This window comes from Megalops cyprinoides, chromosome 12 (assembly GCF_013368585.1).
Source record: "Megalops cyprinoides isolate fMegCyp1 chromosome 12, fMegCyp1.pri, whole genome shotgun sequence".
In the NCBI taxonomy this organism is placed as follows: domain Eukaryota; kingdom Metazoa; phylum Chordata; class Actinopteri; order Elopiformes; family Megalopidae; genus Megalops; species Megalops cyprinoides.
Genome location: NC_050594.1, coordinates 11,378,740 through 11,402,087, shown reverse-complemented (window position 1 = coordinate 11,402,087; position 23,348 = coordinate 11,378,740). Strand labels below are relative to the sequence as shown.

General features: G+C 38.0%; 2 protein-coding genes across 2 annotated transcripts; one reads left to right on the top strand and one right to left on the bottom strand.

Moving 5' to 3' along the window:
- Window positions 1-1,663: 1,663 nt before the first annotated feature.
- On the top strand, window positions 1,664-9,983 carry LOC118787465 (mitochondrial amidoxime-reducing component 1-like). The gene is made up of 7 exons (XM_036543036.1): window positions 1,664-1,914; window positions 3,923-4,093; window positions 4,582-4,732; window positions 6,435-6,575; window positions 7,490-7,551; window positions 9,252-9,323; window positions 9,857-9,983. Exons 1-7 carry the CDS (start codon window positions 1,664-1,666, stop codon window positions 9,981-9,983), a joined length of 975 nt encoding a protein of 324 aa, XP_036398929.1.
- A 4,642-nt stretch (window positions 9,984-14,625) lies between these two features.
- hhipl2 (HHIP-like 2) lies at window positions 14,626-22,283 on the bottom strand. The gene is made up of 9 exons (XM_036542218.1): window positions 21,912-22,283; window positions 19,763-20,415; window positions 19,033-19,176; window positions 18,351-18,682; window positions 17,863-17,989; window positions 16,974-17,119; window positions 16,381-16,462; window positions 15,857-15,939; window positions 14,626-15,092 (listed from the first exon to the last, which is right to left on the bottom strand). The coding sequence occupies exons 1-9, from the start codon at window positions 22,281-22,283 to the stop codon at window positions 14,626-14,628; spliced, it is 2,406 nt and encodes an 801-aa protein (XP_036398111.1).
- Window positions 22,284-23,348: the final 1,065 nt, after the last annotated feature.

Here is a 23,348-nt window from a genome sequence, read left to right as displayed (position 1 = left end):
TAGTGCAGCATCAAAGATCATGGCATATTCTTTGATTGTAACTGACATTCCAAATGTATCCAGAAATTCACTCTATGTCAATAAGTATCCATCAGGATTCAAAAGTGTTCAACTAAAATTACATTATTATAAAACCATTTGTAGGGAAGAGAGATTTATTTTTGAAAGGAACATCCCAATTACTCCAAATAAAACATCTGTTAGGGGAAAGCTGTGTTTATAAGCAACTGTCCAGGTGAGCAGAGCTTGTTTATGAAATCTGGACAATTTAACAGGTAATTTTTCTATATATATTAATATATCGAATTAAATATTTTGGAAATGTATTTCATATATAATTTTTCTTTAATGAGTCTGTAAGAATTCCAACTTTCAAGACAAAAAGGTAGTTCTGGCAAAACAATGTTTTATTCCAAAGCAAAAGTAGTACAGATCACAGTGTAGGCGGACACTGGGTACCGCATGGCAGATTGAGTTCTAATGGCATAGAAATCATGACCCTGCCCATTGAAGAACATTTGTATGAGTGTGTGTGTGTGTGTGTGTGTGTGTGTGTGTGTGTGTGTGTGTGTGTCTGTGTGTGTGTGTGTGTGTGTGTGTGTGTGTGAATTTGCATTCAAAAGGGGTTGGGCTGGGCTTTAGACCGGACTGACAGGATGTCTCAGTCCTAGGTGAGAAAAAAGATGTTCAGTTTCCCCTCCCTATGCTAACTCAGTCACTCCCATCTCCCCTTGGTGGTGCCGTCTTGAAAGCCCATTGTTGTTACCCTTACGCCTTGTTCACACCTGGCATTAACATGCGTCTTGGGTGATCCGATCACAAGTGGACAGCTCTAAGTACTTCAGTTCACACCTGGTGTTAGAATGCGTCTCCACATGCGTCTCGAGTGACCACTTGTGATTGGATCTCACTATGCATCCACTTACAACATCTGTATGTCTGTATTCAAATAATCATCCCAGAGCGTTGGGGCCCATATAGTACTTTTCCTTACAAGTCTGATAAGCCAGTTAACCTTGAATGTGTTATTTAAAATTTTGTAACTTAATACTTCTAAACCACCATTTCTTTTCTTATTACATAAAATATCCTTTTTAAGTTGTGAGGTCTATTGCTCCATATGACGTTGAATAATGTTTTATCTAATTCTTTGTATATGTTATGAAGCTTGTCTAAAGATAAGGAGGCATACACAGATCTTTATATACATTCGGCTTTTGACAGCAATGCCCTTCCATTTAATGATAGATCTCTTTGTAACCACAAATTGAACCTATGTTTAACCTTCGCAAGAGTAGGAATAAAGTATACTGAGTTAAATTCATCTTTACTCTTAACTCCTAAATACAATAATTATATTTTAATAACTCTTTCCTGGAACACTTATGTACTAATTCTAACCAGATCTGTGTAGTCAGAGCAGGTAATTGTATACCTGTCTGAATAGTTTCCCCTGTAGTCATTTTTGCATAAGAAACAGAGGAGGGGCAATCGTCCACACCTCTGTGGCTATTGTTACATAAGACTACATATTGTTATGTAACCCATGAGTCTGACAACCAATTTCCTACCCTGACCTGCAAGTGCTAGTCTCTCAGACTGCTGGTTTGGTATATATTTCTGATCAAATTCCGCGTAAATAATAGTCACTGAATTGTTAAGGATGAATTTCAAAGACGTTGTGGTAAACGCATTCAGGCAAACTAAGAAAGCGCTTCTCTGTGCTGTAGGATGTATTTTTGCGTACCTTGGGTTGGGATTTGGATATAAATACTTACTGAAACCCAAAAAAGTTACTCATGTAGGAGTTGTGTCGCAACTTATTATCCATCCCCTTAAATCTGGGAAAGGACTAAGCGTGACCACCGCCGAATGCTGGGAAATGGGTTTGAAATACGGTGAGCTCAAGGACCGGTAAGTACGAAGAAATTATGAGCAAACTCTGGCTTCTGCAGTTAGGCAAGAAAAAGTTGTCTGACAGATTTTGAACAATCAAAAACCAATCAGACTCATTGTACGTTATTAAACGAGAACAGGTATTTCCCTTTCAGAACAAATTGGTGTGATAAACGAGAAAATTCGCATAGCAGGGCAAACAATTAAAAAAAAAAACAATACCTCAAGAAAGCATAATTTTAACTTAACAGTTCCGTTCTAGAGATAGATCAAGATAAACCTTATGTCATGCTACGATTTGTGAGACTTGAAGAAATAATTCATTATTTCAATTAAAAACAAGAAAAAACAAAATCATTCAATGAAAACGGACAGATTTTGTACAATCAAAACCAGTTAGACCTGTTGTACATGTTTAAATGATGAGAACATGTATTCCCCTCTCGGCACAAATTAATGTGAGAATTCACATTGGTGGAAAAAACCCCACAAATGCGATGCTCCCTGAGAAGGATTTTTCGTATTGAGTTCTGTGTTCAAGTTGGAATTGTACTTGCTGACAGTCATTTTTGGTGATAATTATAAAATTATCGCCGCTGCGATTTGATTTGTGGAAAACCAACACAAAGAGAACGCATTGTTATTCCAGGGGCATCAGTTCATAACAGGCATTTGGCAGATCCTCCGATATTTGCCAAATCTGATGATTGTGAATACCGAGTTTATTGTGGCAATGTTGTAGAATTGACGTTTGTGCGTGTTTTGAAACTTTTTATTCTTGCTGGTATAGACCGACTGTAGACCAACAAAATCCACTAAAACCGGACCATGCCTTAAAAAAAAGAAAAAAAAGCACCCTTAAATATCTTTAATGATCGATGGACAAAAAAACAACAACCACAAAGACACCCCCCCGTTAACGTTACTAAACATTAATATAACATTAACATAACTAAAGATCTGTATGCCGGCAGTAGCAATGTACTGCAGGATTATTTTATTATTTTGATTATTTCATTTATTAGGTGTGAAATTATAGTGTGCACAACATTAGAAAAACCTGGGTGAAATTGTTATTGGGATATAGACATTGTGCTGAAACTGTAAAAGACAAATAGGATGTAGGGACATGTAAAATGTTCCACTAAACATTAATATACTGTGCCTTTGCTAGACAACATTTGGAATATAGCACTGCGTCCAGTTCTTAACACTGAAGGACACTGAAGCTCTTTTAAAAGTATAGAGCAGGGCAACAGGACTGATTCCGGGTATCAAATATATTATCATTATTATTTTTATTATTCATTGCAATCAGTTCAATTCAGTTTTATTCATATCACACTTTTTTCCAAAAATTTTGTCACAAATCAGCATTACATTATGTAGTCGTAGGCAACCCTGCTGGAAAAAAAGAATAGTGGGAGGAGTGTTTTCAGGTGTTTTCTTTTTCTTTCCCCACAGCATATACATTTCAATATCGTAATTCTCCTCCTGTACTTGTGTTTTGCTGCTGTTCTTTGACATGTTGGTTCACGTCTTCTACTAACTGTCCAAGCTGTTTTGTAAAAAAATTATTGTTTGCTTATGCGTATTCTTTGAACAGGTGCCCCTTTGCCATCTTCTGTGTTTGAAATCAAATCACTTCACAACAGGCAAAAGGTTTTTTTCAAAGGAATGGCTCATATTTAAATCAGGTTGTTTAAATAGTTACTCGTTGTAGATCACAGGAAAAAAGGAAAAATATTGCCTGTACATTTTTTTCATTGCACAATTAGATCAGGCAGAGCTCTAATTTGAAGCTCAACTGTCAAGAACAGGTGATAATCCTTAGTGCTATTATTACAAGGGCCTGTCCAGACCTGTTTTTGCTATTCAAACATCAATTTAAAGCTTCATGCTTTTCAGAACTGGTCTAAGACAAAAAGAATTACACAATAAATTTTGTCAAGCTTCATTTTGCATTAACATCAGGGTATACAGTACATTACCCCTGCTACAAAGACACTGTGTGTGTGTGCTGCAGACACTGGCTTGTGATCACAGAAGATGGCCACCAGGTGACGGGCCTGCAGGAGCCACGTTTGGTGTTGGTGTCAATGACCATTGAAGGGGGAGAACTATGTCTGAATGGCCCTGGCATGGAAGAGCAAAGGATCCCCCTCCAACAGCCTGGCAACGCTGTGGCAAACTGCAGGTGCGTAGAGATGCTCTCATTCTCTGCGTGTGTCTGTACATACAGTACCATTCAAAAGTTTTGACACACCTGATTAAGATAATGGGAAGCATGCATTCAAAGACTTTTTGATCTAAAGACTTATGCTTACATGCTTGAAATTTATTAGACAAACATAAATAGCAAATACAGTTTTTCAAAAAATATTTTTTGGCTACATTGAAGAATCTAAAATATGATAGTTCTGATTTGTTTAACACCTTTTTGGTTACTGTGTGATTACATTTCTGTTATTTCATAGTTTTGATGTCTTTACTATTATTGTAAAATGTGACTGTTACTGTATGTCAAATATGAAGTATGAGGAAGAATCTTTAGGAAGATCTCAATATTGATGCATTAAACAGCAGTGACTTATGTTACACTGTGGCAGTGTGAGGTTCTGTGATTTTGTGTCTGGTCTCAGGGTGTGGCAGTGTGTGAAGCTGTGATTTTGTTCTTGTTTGCAGGGTGTGGAGAACAGATGTTCAGGGCAGGGACTGTGGTGACCAGGCTTCTCTCTGGATTTCACGCTTTCTGGACTCCGGCAAGACTTTCCGCTTGGTGCAGTTTGAGTCCCATATGAAACCCAGGAGACCTACGGAGAACATGGCCCAACGGGTCAGCCTTACATTCTTGCGCCAGTTACATTGGTTAGCCTTACATACGTGTGTTACGTGTGAGCAGGAGGAATCCAATTACAGAGACAACACAGTAGCACAGATGGGTTGTAAAGAAACAAAGTAATTTTACTGAAGACTTGAAAAACACTAAACTTTGTGCACAGGCACGTACACAAGGCAGGGTAGATCAAGACTGAGCAGGGAACCAAGGCACAGACAGGGTTTATATAGGGCAGCAAACACATGGAGAGACTGACTTCACACAGGTGAAAACGATTAACTTGATTAGGAAAGACACAAATAGGAAGCCAGGCCCTCTGGTGGAAGTTCGGAGAAGCATCAGGCAACAGGACCAGACAGGCTATTATTAGGATGCCTGCTGGTTGTTGCAGGAAGCAGTCTCTGAAACCCCGACAATGTATGCTAAATAAAGAGGCTAGCCTTACATTTGTGTGCACATTTATGTTGAGGTCAGTCATACATTTTTGTTCCAGCTGAAGAAGTCATTCTTATGTTTGTGTTCTGGTTGAGAGGGTCAGCCTTATGTTCCTATTCAGGCTAAAGAGGTCAACCTTACATTTATGTTTCTATTAAAGGGATGAACTTTAGGGTAGGGCTGCTCGATTATGGCAAAAATCATAATCATGATTATTTTGGCCAATATTGAGATCAAGGTTACTGAACACGATTACTCATTGACTTTGGAAACATCATGCATTTATTGAACTTAAAAAAAAACTTGTCTTTTTAACCCTTTCGTGCGTATGGTCACACTGGTGTGATTAGCCGTTTAGTGTGTATGCTAAAACCGGTGCAATTAAAACGCTAGATTGGGAAATTTCTAGCTAATTTTAGCTTTGAGGAAACAGTGATTTAACATTAAAAAATATAGCAAATGCTAACTGAAAACTATGAGAAGCTTAATAACACTAATGAAAACATAACAAACCATGTTACGTAACACACGCGCAACATAGCGTGAAAGTTACTTGTGAAAGGGTTAACAGTGGATTTTCTTTGCATTTTGCATTTTGCATAACAACCCCATCATTCAAAAAGAAACTGTTACAGATGCTGTTACAATGTAGACTTGAGCCAATACAACAGCAGTAGGACTGCATCTGGCCAAAGCCGTAGGGAAACCAGATGCATGAAAGATTTGGTGGAAAGTTTAATTCCACCAAAATGCACTACAAAGATCGGAACATGGAATATTAGAACATTGAATGAAACCTCAAAGACTGCACAGGTCATCAAAGAGATGAAAATTATGTTCATGTTATGGTTAAAGAGATAAACCTTATGTTGGTGTTCCAGTGAAATGGGTAAGCCTTATGTTTGTATTCTGATTAAAGAAGATATCCTTTAATTTGTATTTCGGATGAAGTCATCCTTACCTTACTGTTTTAATTAAAGATGTCAACCTTATGGTTGTTCGGTTTAAAAGCCTTACATTCATGCAGTGGTTACAAATATGATATTACAGTTGAAGAGGTCAGCCTTATTTCAGGTTTTGGGTAAAGGAGTCAGCCTTTTCTTTTTGAGTCAGTTAAAACGGCCATCCCTACAACGTCCTTATGTTCAGAATTTTGGTTAGTGGTCAGCTTTACGTTTCTGAGTTTCTTTTCCTCTCTCTCATTTATGGGACAGTAATGGATAAGATAGGGATTGAGTTTGTGGTCCTGTGTACTGGATTCCAGGTGGCGTACTCTGACATTGGCGCAGTCATGCTGCTGTCTGAGGCCTCGGTGACAGACTTGAACACCAGACTGGAGCGGGATGTCACCGTGGCTCAGTTCAGACCAAATGTGGTTGTGAGTGACTGTGCAGCCTATGCAGAGGTAAGCTGAGACACCTATTCTTCAGTAATAGTTTACAATACGTGTACAATTACTGCACCCTATCCACAGTGGAATGGCTGAAAAAGGAAAAAGGAAAGATCAATGTCCTGGAATGGTCCAGTAAGAGCCCTGATCTCAATATTGAAAATCTATGGACCAACTTGAAGAGAGCTGTTTATAAATGGTCCCCTTGCAATTGAAGTAAACTTGAAACTCTACTGCAAAGACGAATGGGAGAAAATTGCTAAATCTAGATGTGAGAAGTTGGTGGAAACTCATCCAAGAAGACTTACTGCAGTTATCAACGTAAATGGTGCTTTCACCAAGTATTAATTTAAGTGTGTGCAGATTTATGCAACCAAGACATTCCAAGAAGCCAAGAAGTTTTTTTTTTACTTTTAATGCTATTATTTTCACTTACTGTAGATGTTGCAACATCTAAGTGATAGTGTTCATTACAGTGTGTAAATAAAGCTCAGACTTGAATTGATTTCAGCCTCCGAAAACAAATTTTGAAAGGGTGCTTAGACATTTTAGATCCCCCTTGAAAGTAACCATTAATGCCTGTTTTTCAGAGATCACAAACATTTCATGGAATATGAGACTTCTGTGTGGCATGAATACATTTGACAAAATACTTAACTGACTCAGCAAAACCCCACCCAGTTTTATCATATAGCAAATTTATACCATTTAAAGCGTTGAATATATATCAACTGTGAATGTAACTTGTCTCAGCATACCAGATACAGGTCTTAATTACAAATTTCACATAGCAAAAATGGTTATCAAGTCCCATGCATGTGTTTCTATGCCTTGACTGTCATAATTCACAAGAAGTCATTTAGTAACTCTGTCCTTGAGTGCCTTGTCCTTATTTATGAGTGAAATGCCACTGCCCTCCTCTCTGTAAGGACTCCTGGGATGAGATTCAGATTGGCAACGTGCGACTCTCTTGGGTGATGTCCTGTGGCAGGTAACAAAATGGGTCACATTTTTTGCTATTCATTGTTTTATAAAACAATATGTTCCATTGGAACATAGATGTAGGGCTTATGTGCTTAATGTAAATGGAAAAAATGTGAATGTTACCCTTAAAAACAATGGCTTGAGTCGGGATGGAGTGCTGGTTTGCAACCCGCAGCCATAAATAATAATGGAAGGGGATAAAGAGTATCTATAATACAACATTTTATTCCAAAAATGTACTAAATTCCACTAATCTGCTGAATTAACATGCTCTAAATAAATTAGTTAGTCAGGCTACAGCCGTAACATTCACAGATTTTTACAATGGTTTCCACAAGCAATGGAATCTACCCCAGTACAGCTCTGAATTTCATGAAACAATAATTCAACAACAAAAAATGAATCAAATAAATTGTTCATTTATTTTGCCTCTTTAACTAAGAAAATTCACTTTGAACATCTGTAATCAAATAAAAATGGGACATAAACATTTCCAATTTCGAAAGTCTTTTAAATTACATCATTTATGCTGTTGTGCATCTGACAGTAATCACCTTAACAAAGGCAACGTTTGATGTTTTGAATCAGTCACAGGCTCTTTGACAGAGTTGTGCAAGTCATTGCACTCTTTGCTCCTCCACAACTTTTGTAACCTGCTGGTCAGTATTGGGGGCTGTTTGTAATAATGATAGACATTGTTAGTCATTGTAGTCTTTGATGTCAAACAGAGGCTTTCAGACACTCCTTTGGCGACTGCTGTTTTAATGAATGTAGATGGTAGCTGTGACATAAACATAAGTGTGAACTTGAACAGAGGACCAATATGAAATCTTGTAGGGGTGGAACAATGCTTCACTATAAATCACATGTTGATGTTTTTTTCTGTCTTCAGGGTTTCTGTCTAAATGGCAAATAGGATTAAACATTTTCCGTCAGATCTTACAAAGTTGGCTAAATGAGGGGTAATTGTTGGTTAATGGAAACCATAGAGAATATTTGCATTAAGGAACGCTATCAAATCATAAATGGCAACAGATACTGTTGTACTCTTTTGCTCAAAGTTCAAGTCTTTGTAGTGGACTGTCTTAATGTTCCTTATATGGTTCCTTTCCTCCTCCCCCAAGGCAGAATGATTTTGTTTTTCAAGAATGTCATGTTTAGGCACTAATTTATACTTACTCAGGTGACTGTGCAGGTTGTTTAAACATTACTGATAACTGAGTGCCTACAGTGACACCTTGAGGATAACAATTGTAAAACAAAATTAAATCCCCACAGGTCACATGGTAAAGAAAAACTGACAGCCCTACTCTTTAATCATTGAATCTACATGAAACCTATTTTTACCTTTCCCACTCTCAACGCTGTAACTGTTTCAAATCTGGAATCACTCTCAATCACTATGTCGTCCTTGTTACAATGATCTCAGGGATTAGAAAATGCCCACAAACTCACTGTCGTGAATGAATTCATAAATATTGAGACCATGATTTCTGACGGCAGTTTCAAGGGCCAATGTTTTAAGCCTAGTGTACATTTTTTAGTAAGATGCTGTGTATTGCTTTAGAATAGACTTGGTTCCAATATAATAACCAAACCAAATGAGGTAAAGTGTCACTGGAATGTCACTTAAAAATAATAAAACAGAAGCATGTGCTTAATATTGTAGGAGTGTTAGGGTGTGACTGCTTGCTGTATTGTCATTAGGTGTAATTTTACCAAGGTGAACGCTGAGACAGCAATCGTGGACAGTAAGCAGCCTTTGGAAGCTCTCAAGAGGTAAGAAATTAAGAGACTAGAACTGCATTGCATGAACTGCGCATGTCATCTCACAGGAGGCACATCTTATCTTTTATCAAAACAAAATTTTATCAGAATAATTTGTGGGACTTCTGGCTAATCATTCAATTTAAAGCACCTAATAATTAACATCCGTGACACCCTTGCAGTCTCAGACCAGGCTGGGATTTGAGCATTTGATGTGGGTTAGAACAAATGAAACAGATTTTATTTCTTTTTATTTAAAATAAACTCTGTGAAAATTGAGAAAGGTTCTCAATCACAATATATATTCAGCTGGTCTATGTCTATTCTCTTTTCAACCTATACAACATACAGTATATAGTTCTAGTTTATACTACGACTATAGAATTGAGTATTTCATGGGAATGGTTGTTTGTGCTATTGGTAAATTTTGCAATTTTGCTTGATATATTAAATTGATTTGTCTCAGATTTATTTTTCCACACTACAAGAAAAAAAACACACCCATTGATATTTACCTGAAGAGTAAAATGAATGTGTTTCCATAGTTACCGTCTGTGTGACCCATCGGAGAAGCACATCTATAAAAGCTCCCCGCTGTTTGGGCAATACTACAGAGTCAGCAGATGTGGAGTTCTCAAGGTTGGAGATCCTGTTTACAGAATAAGTTACTGAGCCGAGCCAGAAAAGGCCCAAACCATGATGCTGGCAACTTTTCAGATGACCCAGGCACAGACAGTCTGTGCCAAGGAGATAATTATTTTTCAGATTTACAGTCATGTTAACTTGTTGTTGACACTTATGATTTTTAAGAATAATCACATTGTGTGAATTGATCAGTAACAAAACCCTAAAAATATCAGCTAGGAGACTAGGCAAAGGTAAGGTTAATGAATAAGGGCTGTTTGAATGAACATCTGCAGCTGAAATAATTTAATGAAAACAGAGGGAATACACTATTCTCACACACACCACATCATTCTTACCTTTTACCACTCATCTTTAATATAATATTAATCTGCATTACTGCCTCTTTTACAAATAACATAAAGTGTAAGGTGTTCAGAAGTGAAAAATTTAGCACAGAGAATTATGACAGTTAAAAACATTCAGTATTTTGTTGCACTGTACATGATTTGACAATGATTTGTAATGTTTTTTTGTAATGTAATGATTTTCATGTATCCTAATGTTTCATGTATCATATAACTTCTTTCTGTATTCTGGTCTACTATTAATTACTAAAAAAAAAAGAAAAAATTACTTAAACTCTTACCCATTGTTGGGTATGGATCTATCTCGAGATGTTCTAGTCTGACTGAGCTTTGTGGCAATTAAATAATTCCATGAGATAGAATTTAATTCAGAAGAAAAGACATGTAAGGAGTGAGCAGGATGAATCCGATTGTAGAAACCACACAGTAGCACAGATAGGTTGTAGAGAAACAGAGTAATTTTACTAGAGACCCCCCCCCCCCCCCCAAAAAAAAGACACGTGAAAACGATTAACTTGATTACACAAGGCACAAACAGGAAGACAGGCCCTCTGGTGGAAGTTTGGGGAAGCAGCAGGCAACAGGCCCAGACAGGCTGTTAGGAGGATGCCTGCTGGTTGTTGCAGGAAGCGGTCTCTGAACCCCTGACAGGACACAGCACAGTATTACGATGTCACAAAACTGTGGGCAACACAGTTATATCTTCTTGCAAAACTGTTTTGTTTTATATTACACTGCATCCATTGATCATTCACCTAAGGTTGGAAATACTGTTTTCAAACCCTTGCTCTCTGCTCATACCTGCATGAATAGTCGAATCTGTGCTTGATGCGAATGCGAATGCAGTTTAAAATGCAGGCATTTTACAGGATCTGTTCTGGATATAATTGAGGTCTAAATCTCTCTACACTTTCTCAGGGTGTACATGTTCCTGTGGTGAGAGATGAGGAGTGTTATAGGTTTCTCTGCAGATTGGAACGTGTTTGTGTCCTTTTATCCTAATCTGTATATCATTATTTAAAGGTGTGCCAGTAGTAATGCCTACAGGAGTGCAGATGGGGGTGGAGCGGACAACTCTGAATGTTGCCCTAGGCAGCTCCGCATATTTAACTCTGCAAATACCCCAGCATCCCCTGAAAATAAACAGACAGTGGTCTGTCCTGAATGCATAGCGTGTTCAGCCCAATTTCATGATGATGATGATGATGATGATATTGATAAGAGCATTATTTGCTCTTGATAAGACAAAAAAAAAAAATAAGACATTCTATACGTACTTTCAGTTATACCCAAATGTAAATTCTGTGCCTTCTGCAACTTGCAAACCATTGCAGGTTATATTATGTTTTAATAATAAACCTTTTTATACAGCACCTTTCATACATTTTGCAGCCCAAAGTATAAAATAACAAAGTAACAAAATATTACAGACAGAAATAAAAGAAGATAGAATGGAATGGAAAAAAAAATAAAAGAAGAAAAGAAAAAAAAATAATATGCTGAAACAAGTTCATTTAAAAGCAGAACATTTGTAAAATTATGACATAAAAAGTACAGATCAGAACAAGTAAGAACAAAAAGAGCAAATAATTAATAAAAGTAGAACAAAACAATAGGTACAGGTCAACCACAGGCAAGCTGTCTTTTTAGTTTGGGGTTCGAATTGCCAATCCATGCTGCCTGTCTTATATTTTTGGGCAGTATGTAACAAAAGCATGAAATAACCTCTTCTATGTGACAAAAGTAAAAGAAAAAAACATTTGTGATACTTGGGTCTGAAAGTTCAAGTCCTTTTTAAATAAAGTTTATTGTTGTGAGCCAGAGGTTTTAAGTATTTTCTTTTCATTACCTTACACAGACTAATGAAGCACTGTTCTAAATAAATTTCATCCAATGTTTACACTGTTCTCCCAAATAACTTGGCCCTGTGGCGCAGGCTTATATCAAACAGCTTTTTAACAAAAACATTGACTGCCTTCTTCAATAATGCCTTGAACTCAGATGGCGTGCCATATGTTCCTTTAAATGTATTTCAAGAGCAAACTCGTAAAGTGCTCTTAAACATTGATGGGAAAAAATGACATCTTTCTGCAGCTTAAATTGCACACTTGTGCGAATTTGCCTACATCCAAAAAACCAAGGAACAAAGTCATCTTGTCACAGCATGTCTCCAGAGAGGTAAATTACTGAGTGATGGAATTCCTTGGAGTTGCAGGAAACAAGGTGACAGAATATCAAAAAATATAAAAGGCATGTCAAACCTAATGATGGTGTTAACTGTCTGTCAAGGACAGTACAACAACAATAAATGAGTTAAAAAAAAGATTTGGAGCTCTAATCATCGTTTTGTCAGGGTAGCCTCCTTTAGAAAATACTACATGGACCTCTGTACACCTGAGGGACTGTGCCCAGCTGACCAGTTCAATTTTGCAGGGAACATGTTGTGTCATAAGATATGCAAAATCAAATACAGTTTATAGATTATAGTTTGGCTCGCTATATGTGGTTCTTATATCTGTATTTATTATAAACAGAATGCACTGCAATTAAATCTTGTTCAATTTCCAAACTTTTCATAAGACACCACATATAATGCAGTCTTATACACATTCAGGAGTTACAGTGTAACACACATGATTACTAACATTAATTTCTCTGCATCCCTATGTCTTTGTCAGTATTTGTCAGTTTCTGCAAAGATGAGACCTATATGCAATTTATACTCAGTACAACACAATGGATATGGATGAATGGTTTTGGCAGTATTTTCATTCAGCATGTTGCTATGTTTTAGTGAGAATTTAGTTCAAATAACATGACTGGACTGTTTTTGTTCAGTATACAATACAGGGGTTTTGTTTGGTTTTAAAGTACAGTAACTGGCTAGATTTGCTTGAGGTGGCAAAATTGACAAAGTAATGTTGCTGAGGTGATGGTTAAACTAATTAGGAAAAATAAAACAGTCAATTACAAAGAATTTACATTTAAGTTCCCCTATCATTGATCATTCAAACCATTCCAGGTCTTAACCAATGGTCTGAGTGCCTTTAATTGGAAACATTTTTGAATTCCGCATTTCCAGACAGCAGATTGAGCATTGGCCATAATTCAATATACATGGTATTTAAACATTTTTCCTCTTTGTTGATCCTCAGTCTTTTTTACAGTGGTGAATGTTAATTTCAATTCATACGACATATTTAAATCTGAATAATCTATGTACCTTAAAATGTAATATTCTAGTTTTTCTTTCTCTTTGTTACTCTACTCAATGTCAGAATTTACTGGGATTAAAAAAAATACCTCCTACACTACTTATCCGGCATTTTTTGGTAATTTGCCTCCAGGAGAAGTGAACAAAACCAAGAGAACAATACAGCAGGATGGCAGGATATATTCACTTTGTTTCCACACTGATAGTTTGTCAAGATACGTATCTCTCCAGAATGACAGCTTGGTTTTGTTGTTCCAGTTGTGTAAAGGCTGGATGTAGACTTACTGTCTCTCCCTGTGATTACATTCCATAGAGCTTTTACAGGTAAAAACGTCAGTTACAAAAATGTGCTCTGCTTCACTCTTAGGTCAACCCAAAATTCACCAGATTCTAATAGCTGTTACATCTAAAATGTAGTATTGGTAAAAAAAAAAAAAGACTTGGCTGTAATTTTGACTGATGTCTGTCTGTATGTAGACATTGTACCTATGCCATAAAAAGTCAAATAGGGTATATAGCAAAAATGATGGATTATAACTTAACGGTTATAATTATTTTGTGCAACATTTAACAAATGTGATATATGATTAGTCATATGTGTATGTGTGTGGGAGAATGGATTAGTGTGTGTGAGCATGTGAGTATGTGAGGGAGTGTGCATATGTTAGAGTGTAGTATGGCTGTTGGGATGACATGATCCCACTATGTGACACATTGTCATGTCCTGTATGTACTTTCTGTAACATTAGATGCACTTTTGTGGTCTTGCTCTGTAGTTTGCTCTGGATAAGAACATCTGCTAAGTGACAAAATGTAAAGTATTCTGGGTCATCAGGTTTGAATGCATTTGATCCAAGTGGTCACTGAACACAAACTAATACCTTAACAAATGAGAGGCCACATAAAAACACCTAATAAAAAATAACATTGGATGAATAGTCAATTCAAATTCAGTATGTAATGCTACAGTGACCTGTGTTTTGGATTACTGTAGTATCTAATCTGTTTTAGTTTATCTAATATTACTGTAACATGTGTTTTGGATGATCTAATACTACAATAATGCCAGTGTTTGATGTCTGACACCACCTGTCCTGGCACTGTTCCCTCATGGTCTCCCAGCCCTGTCTTTCCCTTTGTTGCTCAGGGTATTGTTTTGGTCCTGTGCTATGTTGCTGCTGTTTCCGCCCTGAACTGAGAGTTCTCTGTTTCCTTTGGCTTGCTTTCTGTTCTTCTGCCTCTTTCTAGTAACTCCTCCCCTGGGTTTGGTCTTCTTGCCCTTTCTCCCAGAAGACCTCTTCCCACTAGTGTTTGCCTCCTCCTTCGGACTGGACAAGACTCGGTGCTGACGGGGTCCTGCAGTTGAAGCATTGGGGTAAGTCTGTGCTGTGACTGTATCCCTGTGTCTGACCGGCTCTGAGGTCACTGACACAGTTCCATGTGCATCTGTCACTCTTGACAAAGTCACAGGCAGGCCTTCTGTTGTGAGCACCCTTGTGACAGGTGCTTTGGTGGTGAACTTGACTTTTTTAAATGGAGGTCTTGTAGGTTTGTCACCAGACTCCAATACAGTCACTGTAAATGAAAGAATGTGCAGAAGTAAGACAGACACCCTGCTCACGCTTCTTTTTTGCTTTCATTGTACTTTCATTTTAAAGAAATGTTTGCCTCAGCTGTTGTACATTTAGATCAGACCAAGTATAGGTAATATATATTTCAAAACATCTATTTTTCCAGAAAAACTAAATTGTACTTTCAAGATCAGATTATTATGAAAATAAAAGTATTCCTAAGTAGTTTTTATTACAGATCATGCATACATATTAAGTGGCGGTAGTAAGTAAACAAGTCCAACAAAAGCAATCATGTCCCATCACAAACAGATGTTATCTACAAATAAATTAAAAGCCATTTGTATGGTAAGAATGGAGTTTCAGGTTGAGGTGCAATATTCTATTTCTACTTGCAACCAAAAGACTCCAGCAAAATCAAGTCACTTTTTATCTTCCAACTTTCTTCCTTATTGCACGCAGCAAACATCTATTGAGATTTCTAATTTAGTTCTTTGTTCAACTTATACATTTTAAATTTAATATTAATATTGTCAAATCTGAGAAAAGTGCATTTTGACATTTTGAAAAGTGCCTATTCAGCAAATTTGTGAACAACTTTAAATGCTCCCAGAGTGTTATAGACTATGGTTTGGACAAAAGACTGACAACTACTGCAGTAAGTAAGCAAAATTGAGCATGGATCCGAGATTGAAGGTATGTTGGGACATGAAAGAGCTCCACAAAGAAGGCTAAAACAGAGTGGTGCATATTGCCATGGTGACTCACATTCTCGGGGCACAAATGGTACTCTTTTCCCGATCACTTTGACAGGAAGTTGTTTGGTTCTGCACTTTCCTGGAGGAGCTCTCCTGAGGACAGTCCCCACAGGATTAACAAAAGATGAGAGGAAAGTGTGTTACCATTGTAAACTCAAAAGACATTTACTTTGAGTCCTACGTAAAGCCCTGATGGAAAATTATGTTATGGACCACAAAATACTCTGACCACTGATAGCCTGGTGCAGTGACTGAACATGGGCTGTAAAACAATGACAACAAAGTACTGATTTTATGAAATCTATCAGGCCGGGTTTGACAGGGGATTTAATTTGATACTCCTGAATACTCAGATTATTATTAATGTCAGACTGGTGTGTAAAAATGTCTTCTTTTAGTGGTGTATGAGAGAACAGAACTTATCCCTACCCAGCTGCATCCTTTCAATAATTCCTTGATAATAATTCCTGGTAACATCATGCAATATAACCTATTATCTAGCTGTTTGGGATAAAATACATCACAGAATAGTACCTGGATGGGTCCATGAATTTGTAGATGGTTCCAAATGGAGACATTGTGCTGGGATATGAGGTAGCCATAAAATACAGTTCACCTAACAAGGCAGAAACACAACATTTTTGTTACATGTCCAGACAGGGTTTCTGACTTACACTTATGGGGAGTTGGCATTAGTGAGTGGTGCATGAGAAGACTGATGTCTGACATATGGGGGGGGGGGGGGGGGGGGGGGTTTGGACACTGGTTACTGACAGGCGTGGGGTGGGGACTGGTGACTGGTGCCTGTGGGGGTTGGGAATGATGAATGGCACGTGTGCGGAACAGCGACAGCAATCATTTTAATAAAGACTGTCAGTCACACACTACTCATGTACTGCTACTCCCTGAGCTGAGGGTCCCATCTGGAAATGTAATTAAAATCAATATATTGAAAAATATAAACATGCCATATATTAAAATGCATTTTCTAAAAAAAAATAAAAAATCCTAAACTTGCATATCTATAAGGGTCATTATTAAAATACCTGTTGTACATTTGGACCGCTCTTAAAATATATTACAAACATTTTGGAGTATGTATTTCGTCAAATATTAGGAGATTTGACCTGCTTGGTCCTCAGCGAAGGAGATGATGAATTTATGATGGTGGTTGATGAGTCCAGGGAAGGAGCAGGTGGTTGAGTTCCCCATGCATACACTTCTCTCTGTCCAGGCTCCAGTCCTCCTGTCCTCCTGCAAGGCCATAAGCCGGCTGGATAAAATGGGGGGGGGGGGGGGGTAAAGACTGGTGGGACGTTCTTACAAGAGGTCTACCCAAGTGTGGGGGTTTCATTTTAATATTTAGCCTAAAATGTCTGATAAAATCAAATGCTCCATAATCAGTCTGATAAACAATATCTCTTGACCCCCCCCCCTCTCGTTCTCTCTGTGTAATAAGTATGAGATTTGATGACTTAGTATGATGATTCAAACATGATGTTTAAAACATACATACCTGATATCATCTGAGTTAAAAGTGAATTTTGTTTAACAATGTGCATCATTTATTATTCACTATTATTTGAATGTTGCATGTGTTATTGTCCTGTATAAACATATGATCAAATATGCATGAATTCTATGTAAACATATAAATGAGATCCAATTTCTAGACAAAAACCACACAGCAATTTCTACACCCCCTTATGGTATAACTGAACCAATTAATTCAGTGAGAAAGCAATAAAATGTTAGTGGATTTCAAAATAAAGCTTTATTGATATTAACTGGCACACACACAGACATATTTTTAATTCATTCATTGTGTTGCATAAATTACATTCTTTGAACAAAGTGGACATATGCAAGTAAAATATATGTTGTGAAGCCTGTTATATCTTTAATGTGCACTATGATAATAATAAAAACCATAGCAAAACGAATGATTGCAAAGCTAAATAAGGGCACAACAGAAATAAGATGTTGGGGTGAATATAACACCCTTCCCATACTCACCCGCTCATAAAGTCTCCGAAAAGATATAAACCGTTCAGATTTGGCCATTCACATCCTCTGTACACATAGCCACCAGTCACAGACTTCCCCACGCTATGATCATATGCAAAAATCGGAAGAATGTCTCCTAACAATGAAGAGATTCAGTTTAAAACCTGTGTCCTTATTCCACGTCTAATAAGAAAACCCTTAAGACAAAATATTTTCTTTGTACAAAAAAGTAATTTACAATTATATACAATTAATAATACATAAGACATTTAAATGTAAATATGCCATTTATATTAAACATCAGTTTATAAATGTAATATGCTACATATACATGTAAATGTAGCAGTCACTGCTGCTCTCACACATACCATTTCATAAAGTGGCAGATGTGTTTGGAACATATTTTTACAATATTATTTTACAATAAATTTAACATATTATGCAAACATATGTATGCATAAAATGCATATATGAAAGGCAAAAGTAGCTGTGCTCACCCAGTGAAGAGTTTTGACATAATTTGACATCGAAGCACTCAAACCCCTCCTTAGCTCTCCAGCCATAGTTCCCACCTCTCTGGATGATGTTGATCTCCTCATAGCGGTTCTGGCCCACATCCCCACAGAAAATCCGGCCCCTGCCGTACTGGCTGACTGGGTCCCCACGGTCCACCGAGCATCGCCACGTGTTTCTCACACCATAGGCGTACACCTCTGGTCTCGCAGCCCGGTCTGAGACGAAAGGGTTATCCTCTGGAATTCGGTATGGCTTTCCATCCAGGCTGCTTCCATCCACATCAATACGTAGCACTTTTCCCAGAAGAGTACTCCTAAGTATAGCACACCACAAAAGCTGCTGCACCTTCTCTGAGGAACACCACAATAACACACTCTTACTTATGAGCAGCTTCTTTTCCTTTTAATATTATTTTTTTATTATTTGTTAAACAACATTTTATACAGATTACAACTTCCAATTAAAATCATATTCTGAAGTTTTTTTTAAATCAAATTTTATTCTGGGATTCTTAGTGTGGGAATCCTGAATCATCATTAACTGTAATTTGCTTCAATTTAACTTACTCCACCAAACACATTTCACATGCCTTTATGATTCTTGACATTACCAATAACTGAAAGACCGAGTGCAGATTTTTAAACAGATACTGTGTCACCGCACTTGTTTTGAGAGTTCCCAAACTTCCCAAAAGGGTCTCCTGCTTTTCCTCCATCCCCAGTGAAAATGTAAAGGTGACCATCTGAACCAAACAGCAGCTGCCCTCCATTGTGATTAGCTGCTGGCTCCTCAATTTCAAAAATAACCCTGCAAACAAAGTATAGAAACAAAATCATCTAAAATGTATCATTAGTGGCTTTTACCAGACCATTGAACTTTCAGTGACCTACCTACCCAAATTCTACTCCACCTGCTGACACCAAACACTACCAACTGACATCCACCACCAAGAGTACTACCTATTCACACTAAACACCACCTACCTATGCAAAACACATCTACTGACACCCATCATCACCTGTTGACAGTGAACAGCACCTATTGACAACTGACATTCATTATAGAGCATTTCAATTTTGACAAATTACCAAAGGTGTGTAAAACATTTCTGTATCTTGCTGTGTTGCTGGTGATACTTTATCTGACTTATACTAATGAAACAATAATTTGATGATCTATGAAAATGATAACAGGCAACATTTCAGATTCATGTAAAAATCCATTTTAAAAATGTATTACCCTTAATCAATGTCCCCTAACTCTCCTTTTGATTAGACTAAAGAGATTATATTTTTTGAATCTCTTATATATAACATATCTAACCTATCTGTTTAATACCTGGAACCAGTCTTGTTGCACTTCTTTGTACTCAAGGATGATATAGAGGGCTCACCTCTCTGTGTGAGGGTCAGCCTTATTCATGTCGTACTCAGACACACTCATCTCACTGATCCGGATCTTCTCCACCTTCTGCTTCTCCAGGATGGAGTAATATATAAAGAAGCGTCCGTTGTCGTGGTAACGCGGATGGAAAGCCATTCCCAGGAAGCCCCTCTCATCCCCGAGCCAGGACGTGGTCAGCACCTCCCCGCTCAGGTCGAGGAAGGGCTCCTCCAGGCGGCTGCCATCGGGCAGGTACACCCACACAAAGCCCAACTGCTCCGCCACGAACATGCGCTGTGTGTCATCTCCTGCATGCAGAAGCAGCACTGGGTTACGCAACCCGTTGGCCACCTCCTTCAGGCAAAGCTGTAGACAGCCCTTGGGGTCCTGAAATCCATAGCCCAGATTGTTGTTGAGGGCAGAGCTACGAAGCACGTTGGGGAAACAGTAGTCCTGGTCAGCCAGATTGAGTAGGTGACAGAACTTGGAGCGGTCCCTCTCGCAGGTCTCCTGTAGCTGTGGATCATCAGTCAGGAGTTTGACCACTGAGCCACACTTCCTGTGGAACTCAGAGCAGTAGTCAGAACAGAGGCCTGGAAGGACCCTTATGGGAGAGTGTGGGTCCTCTGCATCGAACAGGTGAGCTGCATAAGGAGAGCATTCCTGCAAGATATACATCCCATATGTTACATTAGCTTAGCAGATGCTCTTATCCAGAGAGAAATAAAGATTTTTTAAATAAATATGTTTCCACATTGTAAGCATGCATTTACACAGCTGGATGTTTATAGAAACAATTTTGCTTAAGCACTTTGCCCAAGGGTACAATGACAGCTGCATACCTGAGAATCAAACCTCTTCTTAATTACTACACCACACTGCTGCCCATGATTACAGACCACACTCACATGCACATATACATGCACATGCACACACAAAATCAGTAGGTCATCTTGTCACATAGTGCTTTATGTGTGGTACTTCCAGAGAGAATAAAGAAAAAAAAACTGAGGCTGAATGGGGAAAACTGAACAGTTCTTCCCTACCTCCTTGAAAAAGGCTATTGAGGTAAACACACACACATAAGCACTGCATAGTGCTGCTTATCCTGAAATGTCTACACATTTTGAACATTATGGACTGTATTTTACTACAGGATAAAACTATATATTGCTGAGGAAAAGGATTAAGTAGTCATGGGATAAAAATGATATTTAATGCATGAACTACAAGGGCACATTTGCTGATGACAGGAAACCCTTTTCTCCCTCACAAACACACATACACCATGCATGTGCACATGCACACACAGACTCACATCCACTGCTGTATGAGGGAATTATGAGGACAAACCTTCACACACACATACACATACACAGACATGCATGCACCCATATGTGCATGCATACACATGTGCACCTACAGGAGCAGATATAGTGAAAACAGATGGCTATCCACATATGTAATGTTGTCATCACAGTGCACAGCCAATTCAGAATACATAATCATGCCTGGCACTGCTTGTTAAATCAGGGTTAATGGTTTCATTTTTTAAAATTGTGATAAACTAATGTTTGCCACGTTTTTTCTTCTCTATAGTGAATTGAACCATTCATATAAATTTTAAAATGCTTTACTGGTTGAATACATACATACATCGTCGACTTTAAATTTTGTGTTTTAGGGCATTCAATGCAGTAGGATTTTACGGGTTTCAAAAAAGGTTCCGTTTTAATTAAACATATTACGAAATATAGACAATTTTACATAACTGAGAAAACCTTCTCCTTCATTAAATGAGTTAATTGCCTCAAAAAAATCTATTTGTACATTGTTTTAATTTTGCATACCGGATAGTCCTAAATTTACCTGGATCACGCCAGCCACAGGTGCTCATGCTAAAGCGAGCTACATGCACACGCACGCGAGCGCGCACACAGTGTGAAGCAATGGCTCCGACATTACAATTCCCTTGAATGTCTTGCAGATATTACTGAAACCATATTAATTACATACAGGAATGGTCATCCCGCTTCATCTTCAACGATTCCGGACTATATTTAAAACATCAGCTCCTACTGGATGAAGTCTACAACTGAACAGAGAGTTAATTAACTAATTATGATAGCATAATTGTAATAAAGAACGATAAATGGTACCTGGCACAAAATCTCTTTGACGAGCTCACCGCAGAGTTCGTATCCTCGGATGTCGTAAAAGTCCATGATGTCCCAGAACCTCTCCGCAATGAGGTTGTCGGTATTCTGATCGCAGCAGCCGAATTGCTCATAGTCCCTACAGAATTCCAGGTGGTGTGGAGGTTTAAATGGAGGCTGGAAGTCCAAACACTGCGGATGAGGTGCAGCATCTCCCACAAAAATGCACAAGAAGATCGTCAAAAGCAAGCGATCGCCTCGGTTCTTGTCGCGGAGTTCGCTGAGTGATTTCACCCCCTTCACCCCCTCCGGCCGCTCCTGGTGGGAGTCCACTGGGCAGGTTGCGCGCAAATCCTCCTGCAGGTTCAGCACCATCGTCGTGTTTGATGTGTAACTGAGGGGCAGCCCGCCTCTCTGCAGTGTGCTCGCGTGTGACCGCGTGTAAATGTGCATTTATGGGATAAGCCCACTTTTGCAAAAGAAAATTAACAAAAGTGGAGGACTTACCCAGGTTTTCTACCAATGCTTCGGGAGTAGTCTGACTATCTCGGGTTTGGTTATCGCTGCACACGCGCTATTATAAGTGCACGTACAGACGGATGTGCTTCTATATGTACACAATATATGAAAACGAATAATAAGGCAGTTACATTAGAGATATATACGTGAAATTGCACCTGGATATTTTAGTATAAAGTTATTTTACAGTTATTTTAAATCAGTAAAATAAAGTTAGAGAGTAATTTTAAATTATTAATCATTAACCACTATGTGGTAGGTGCTCAGAACAGGATGCAATCAATTCCTGTTGCAGAAAATTAAAAAAAAAATGCACAGTAAGTTGCTAAGGACCAACATAGCTCATAATATACTCTGGTCAGGTAGCAACTCTAATTCACACTAACCTTAAAGCAACCCCATAGTGGATCAAACACAAAACCACATAACTGGCTGAATTCCAATAAACCTAACAAAAAATGCTTGAATTAATCCATAAACTACAGAAAATTTTAACTGTCCTATATTTGAAATTGGGGTTCCCAATACAGTGCAAATCTACTACTGTGACATCGACATATTCTGAAGTAACTAATTAAATCTGCCCACGTGTTTCATATTAATGTCAAGAATAATTACCAATATGTTTCTGCTACAAAGGGCATTTTAAAGTCAGTACTTTAATATGTGAGTTTTTAAAGCAACGTGAGAGGTCTGAAATTATGAGGTCAAATACTTGGTGCAAGATTTGCAGGTGCACAGAAACAGCAAAATTATTTAATTTGCCATGGGGAACAATGTCAAAAATCATGATGGAATGTGCCAACAAGGAAAAACTGCATCAAGAAAGAGGAACAGTAGTCGCAAGTTGAAACTCACTGATTGGATTGAACAGGTGCTTACCAGGATGGTTAATAAAAAAATAAAACATGAGCACAAAAC

Bases quoted from the DNA above. Each gene is read 5' to 3' on its own strand.
- LOC118787465 (XM_036543036.1), top strand. From the start codon at position 1,664: ATGAATTTCAAAGACGTTGTGGTAAACGCATTCAGGCAAACTAAGAAA. The intron at 4,094-4,581 runs GTGCGTAGAGAT...TCTTGTTTGCAG, and splicing joins AACGCTGTGGCAAACTGCAG to GGTGTGGAGAACAGATGTTC. The intron at 6,576-7,489 runs GTAAGCTGAGAC...CCTCTCTGTAAG, and splicing joins ACTGTGCAGCCTATGCAGAG to GACTCCTGGGATGAGATTCA.
- hhipl2 (XM_036542218.1), bottom strand. From the start codon at position 22,283: ATGGTGCTGAACCTGCAGGAGGATTTGCGCGCAACCTGCCCAGTGGAC. The intron at 17,120-17,862 runs GTGAGTATGGGA...CATTTTATCCAG, and splicing joins TTCGGAGACTTTATGAGCGG to CCGGCTTATGGCCTTGCAGG. The intron at 16,463-16,973 runs GTCAAATCTCCT...CTGCCTTGTTAG, and splicing joins CTTCGCTGAGGACCAAGCAG to GTGAACTGTATTTTATGGCT.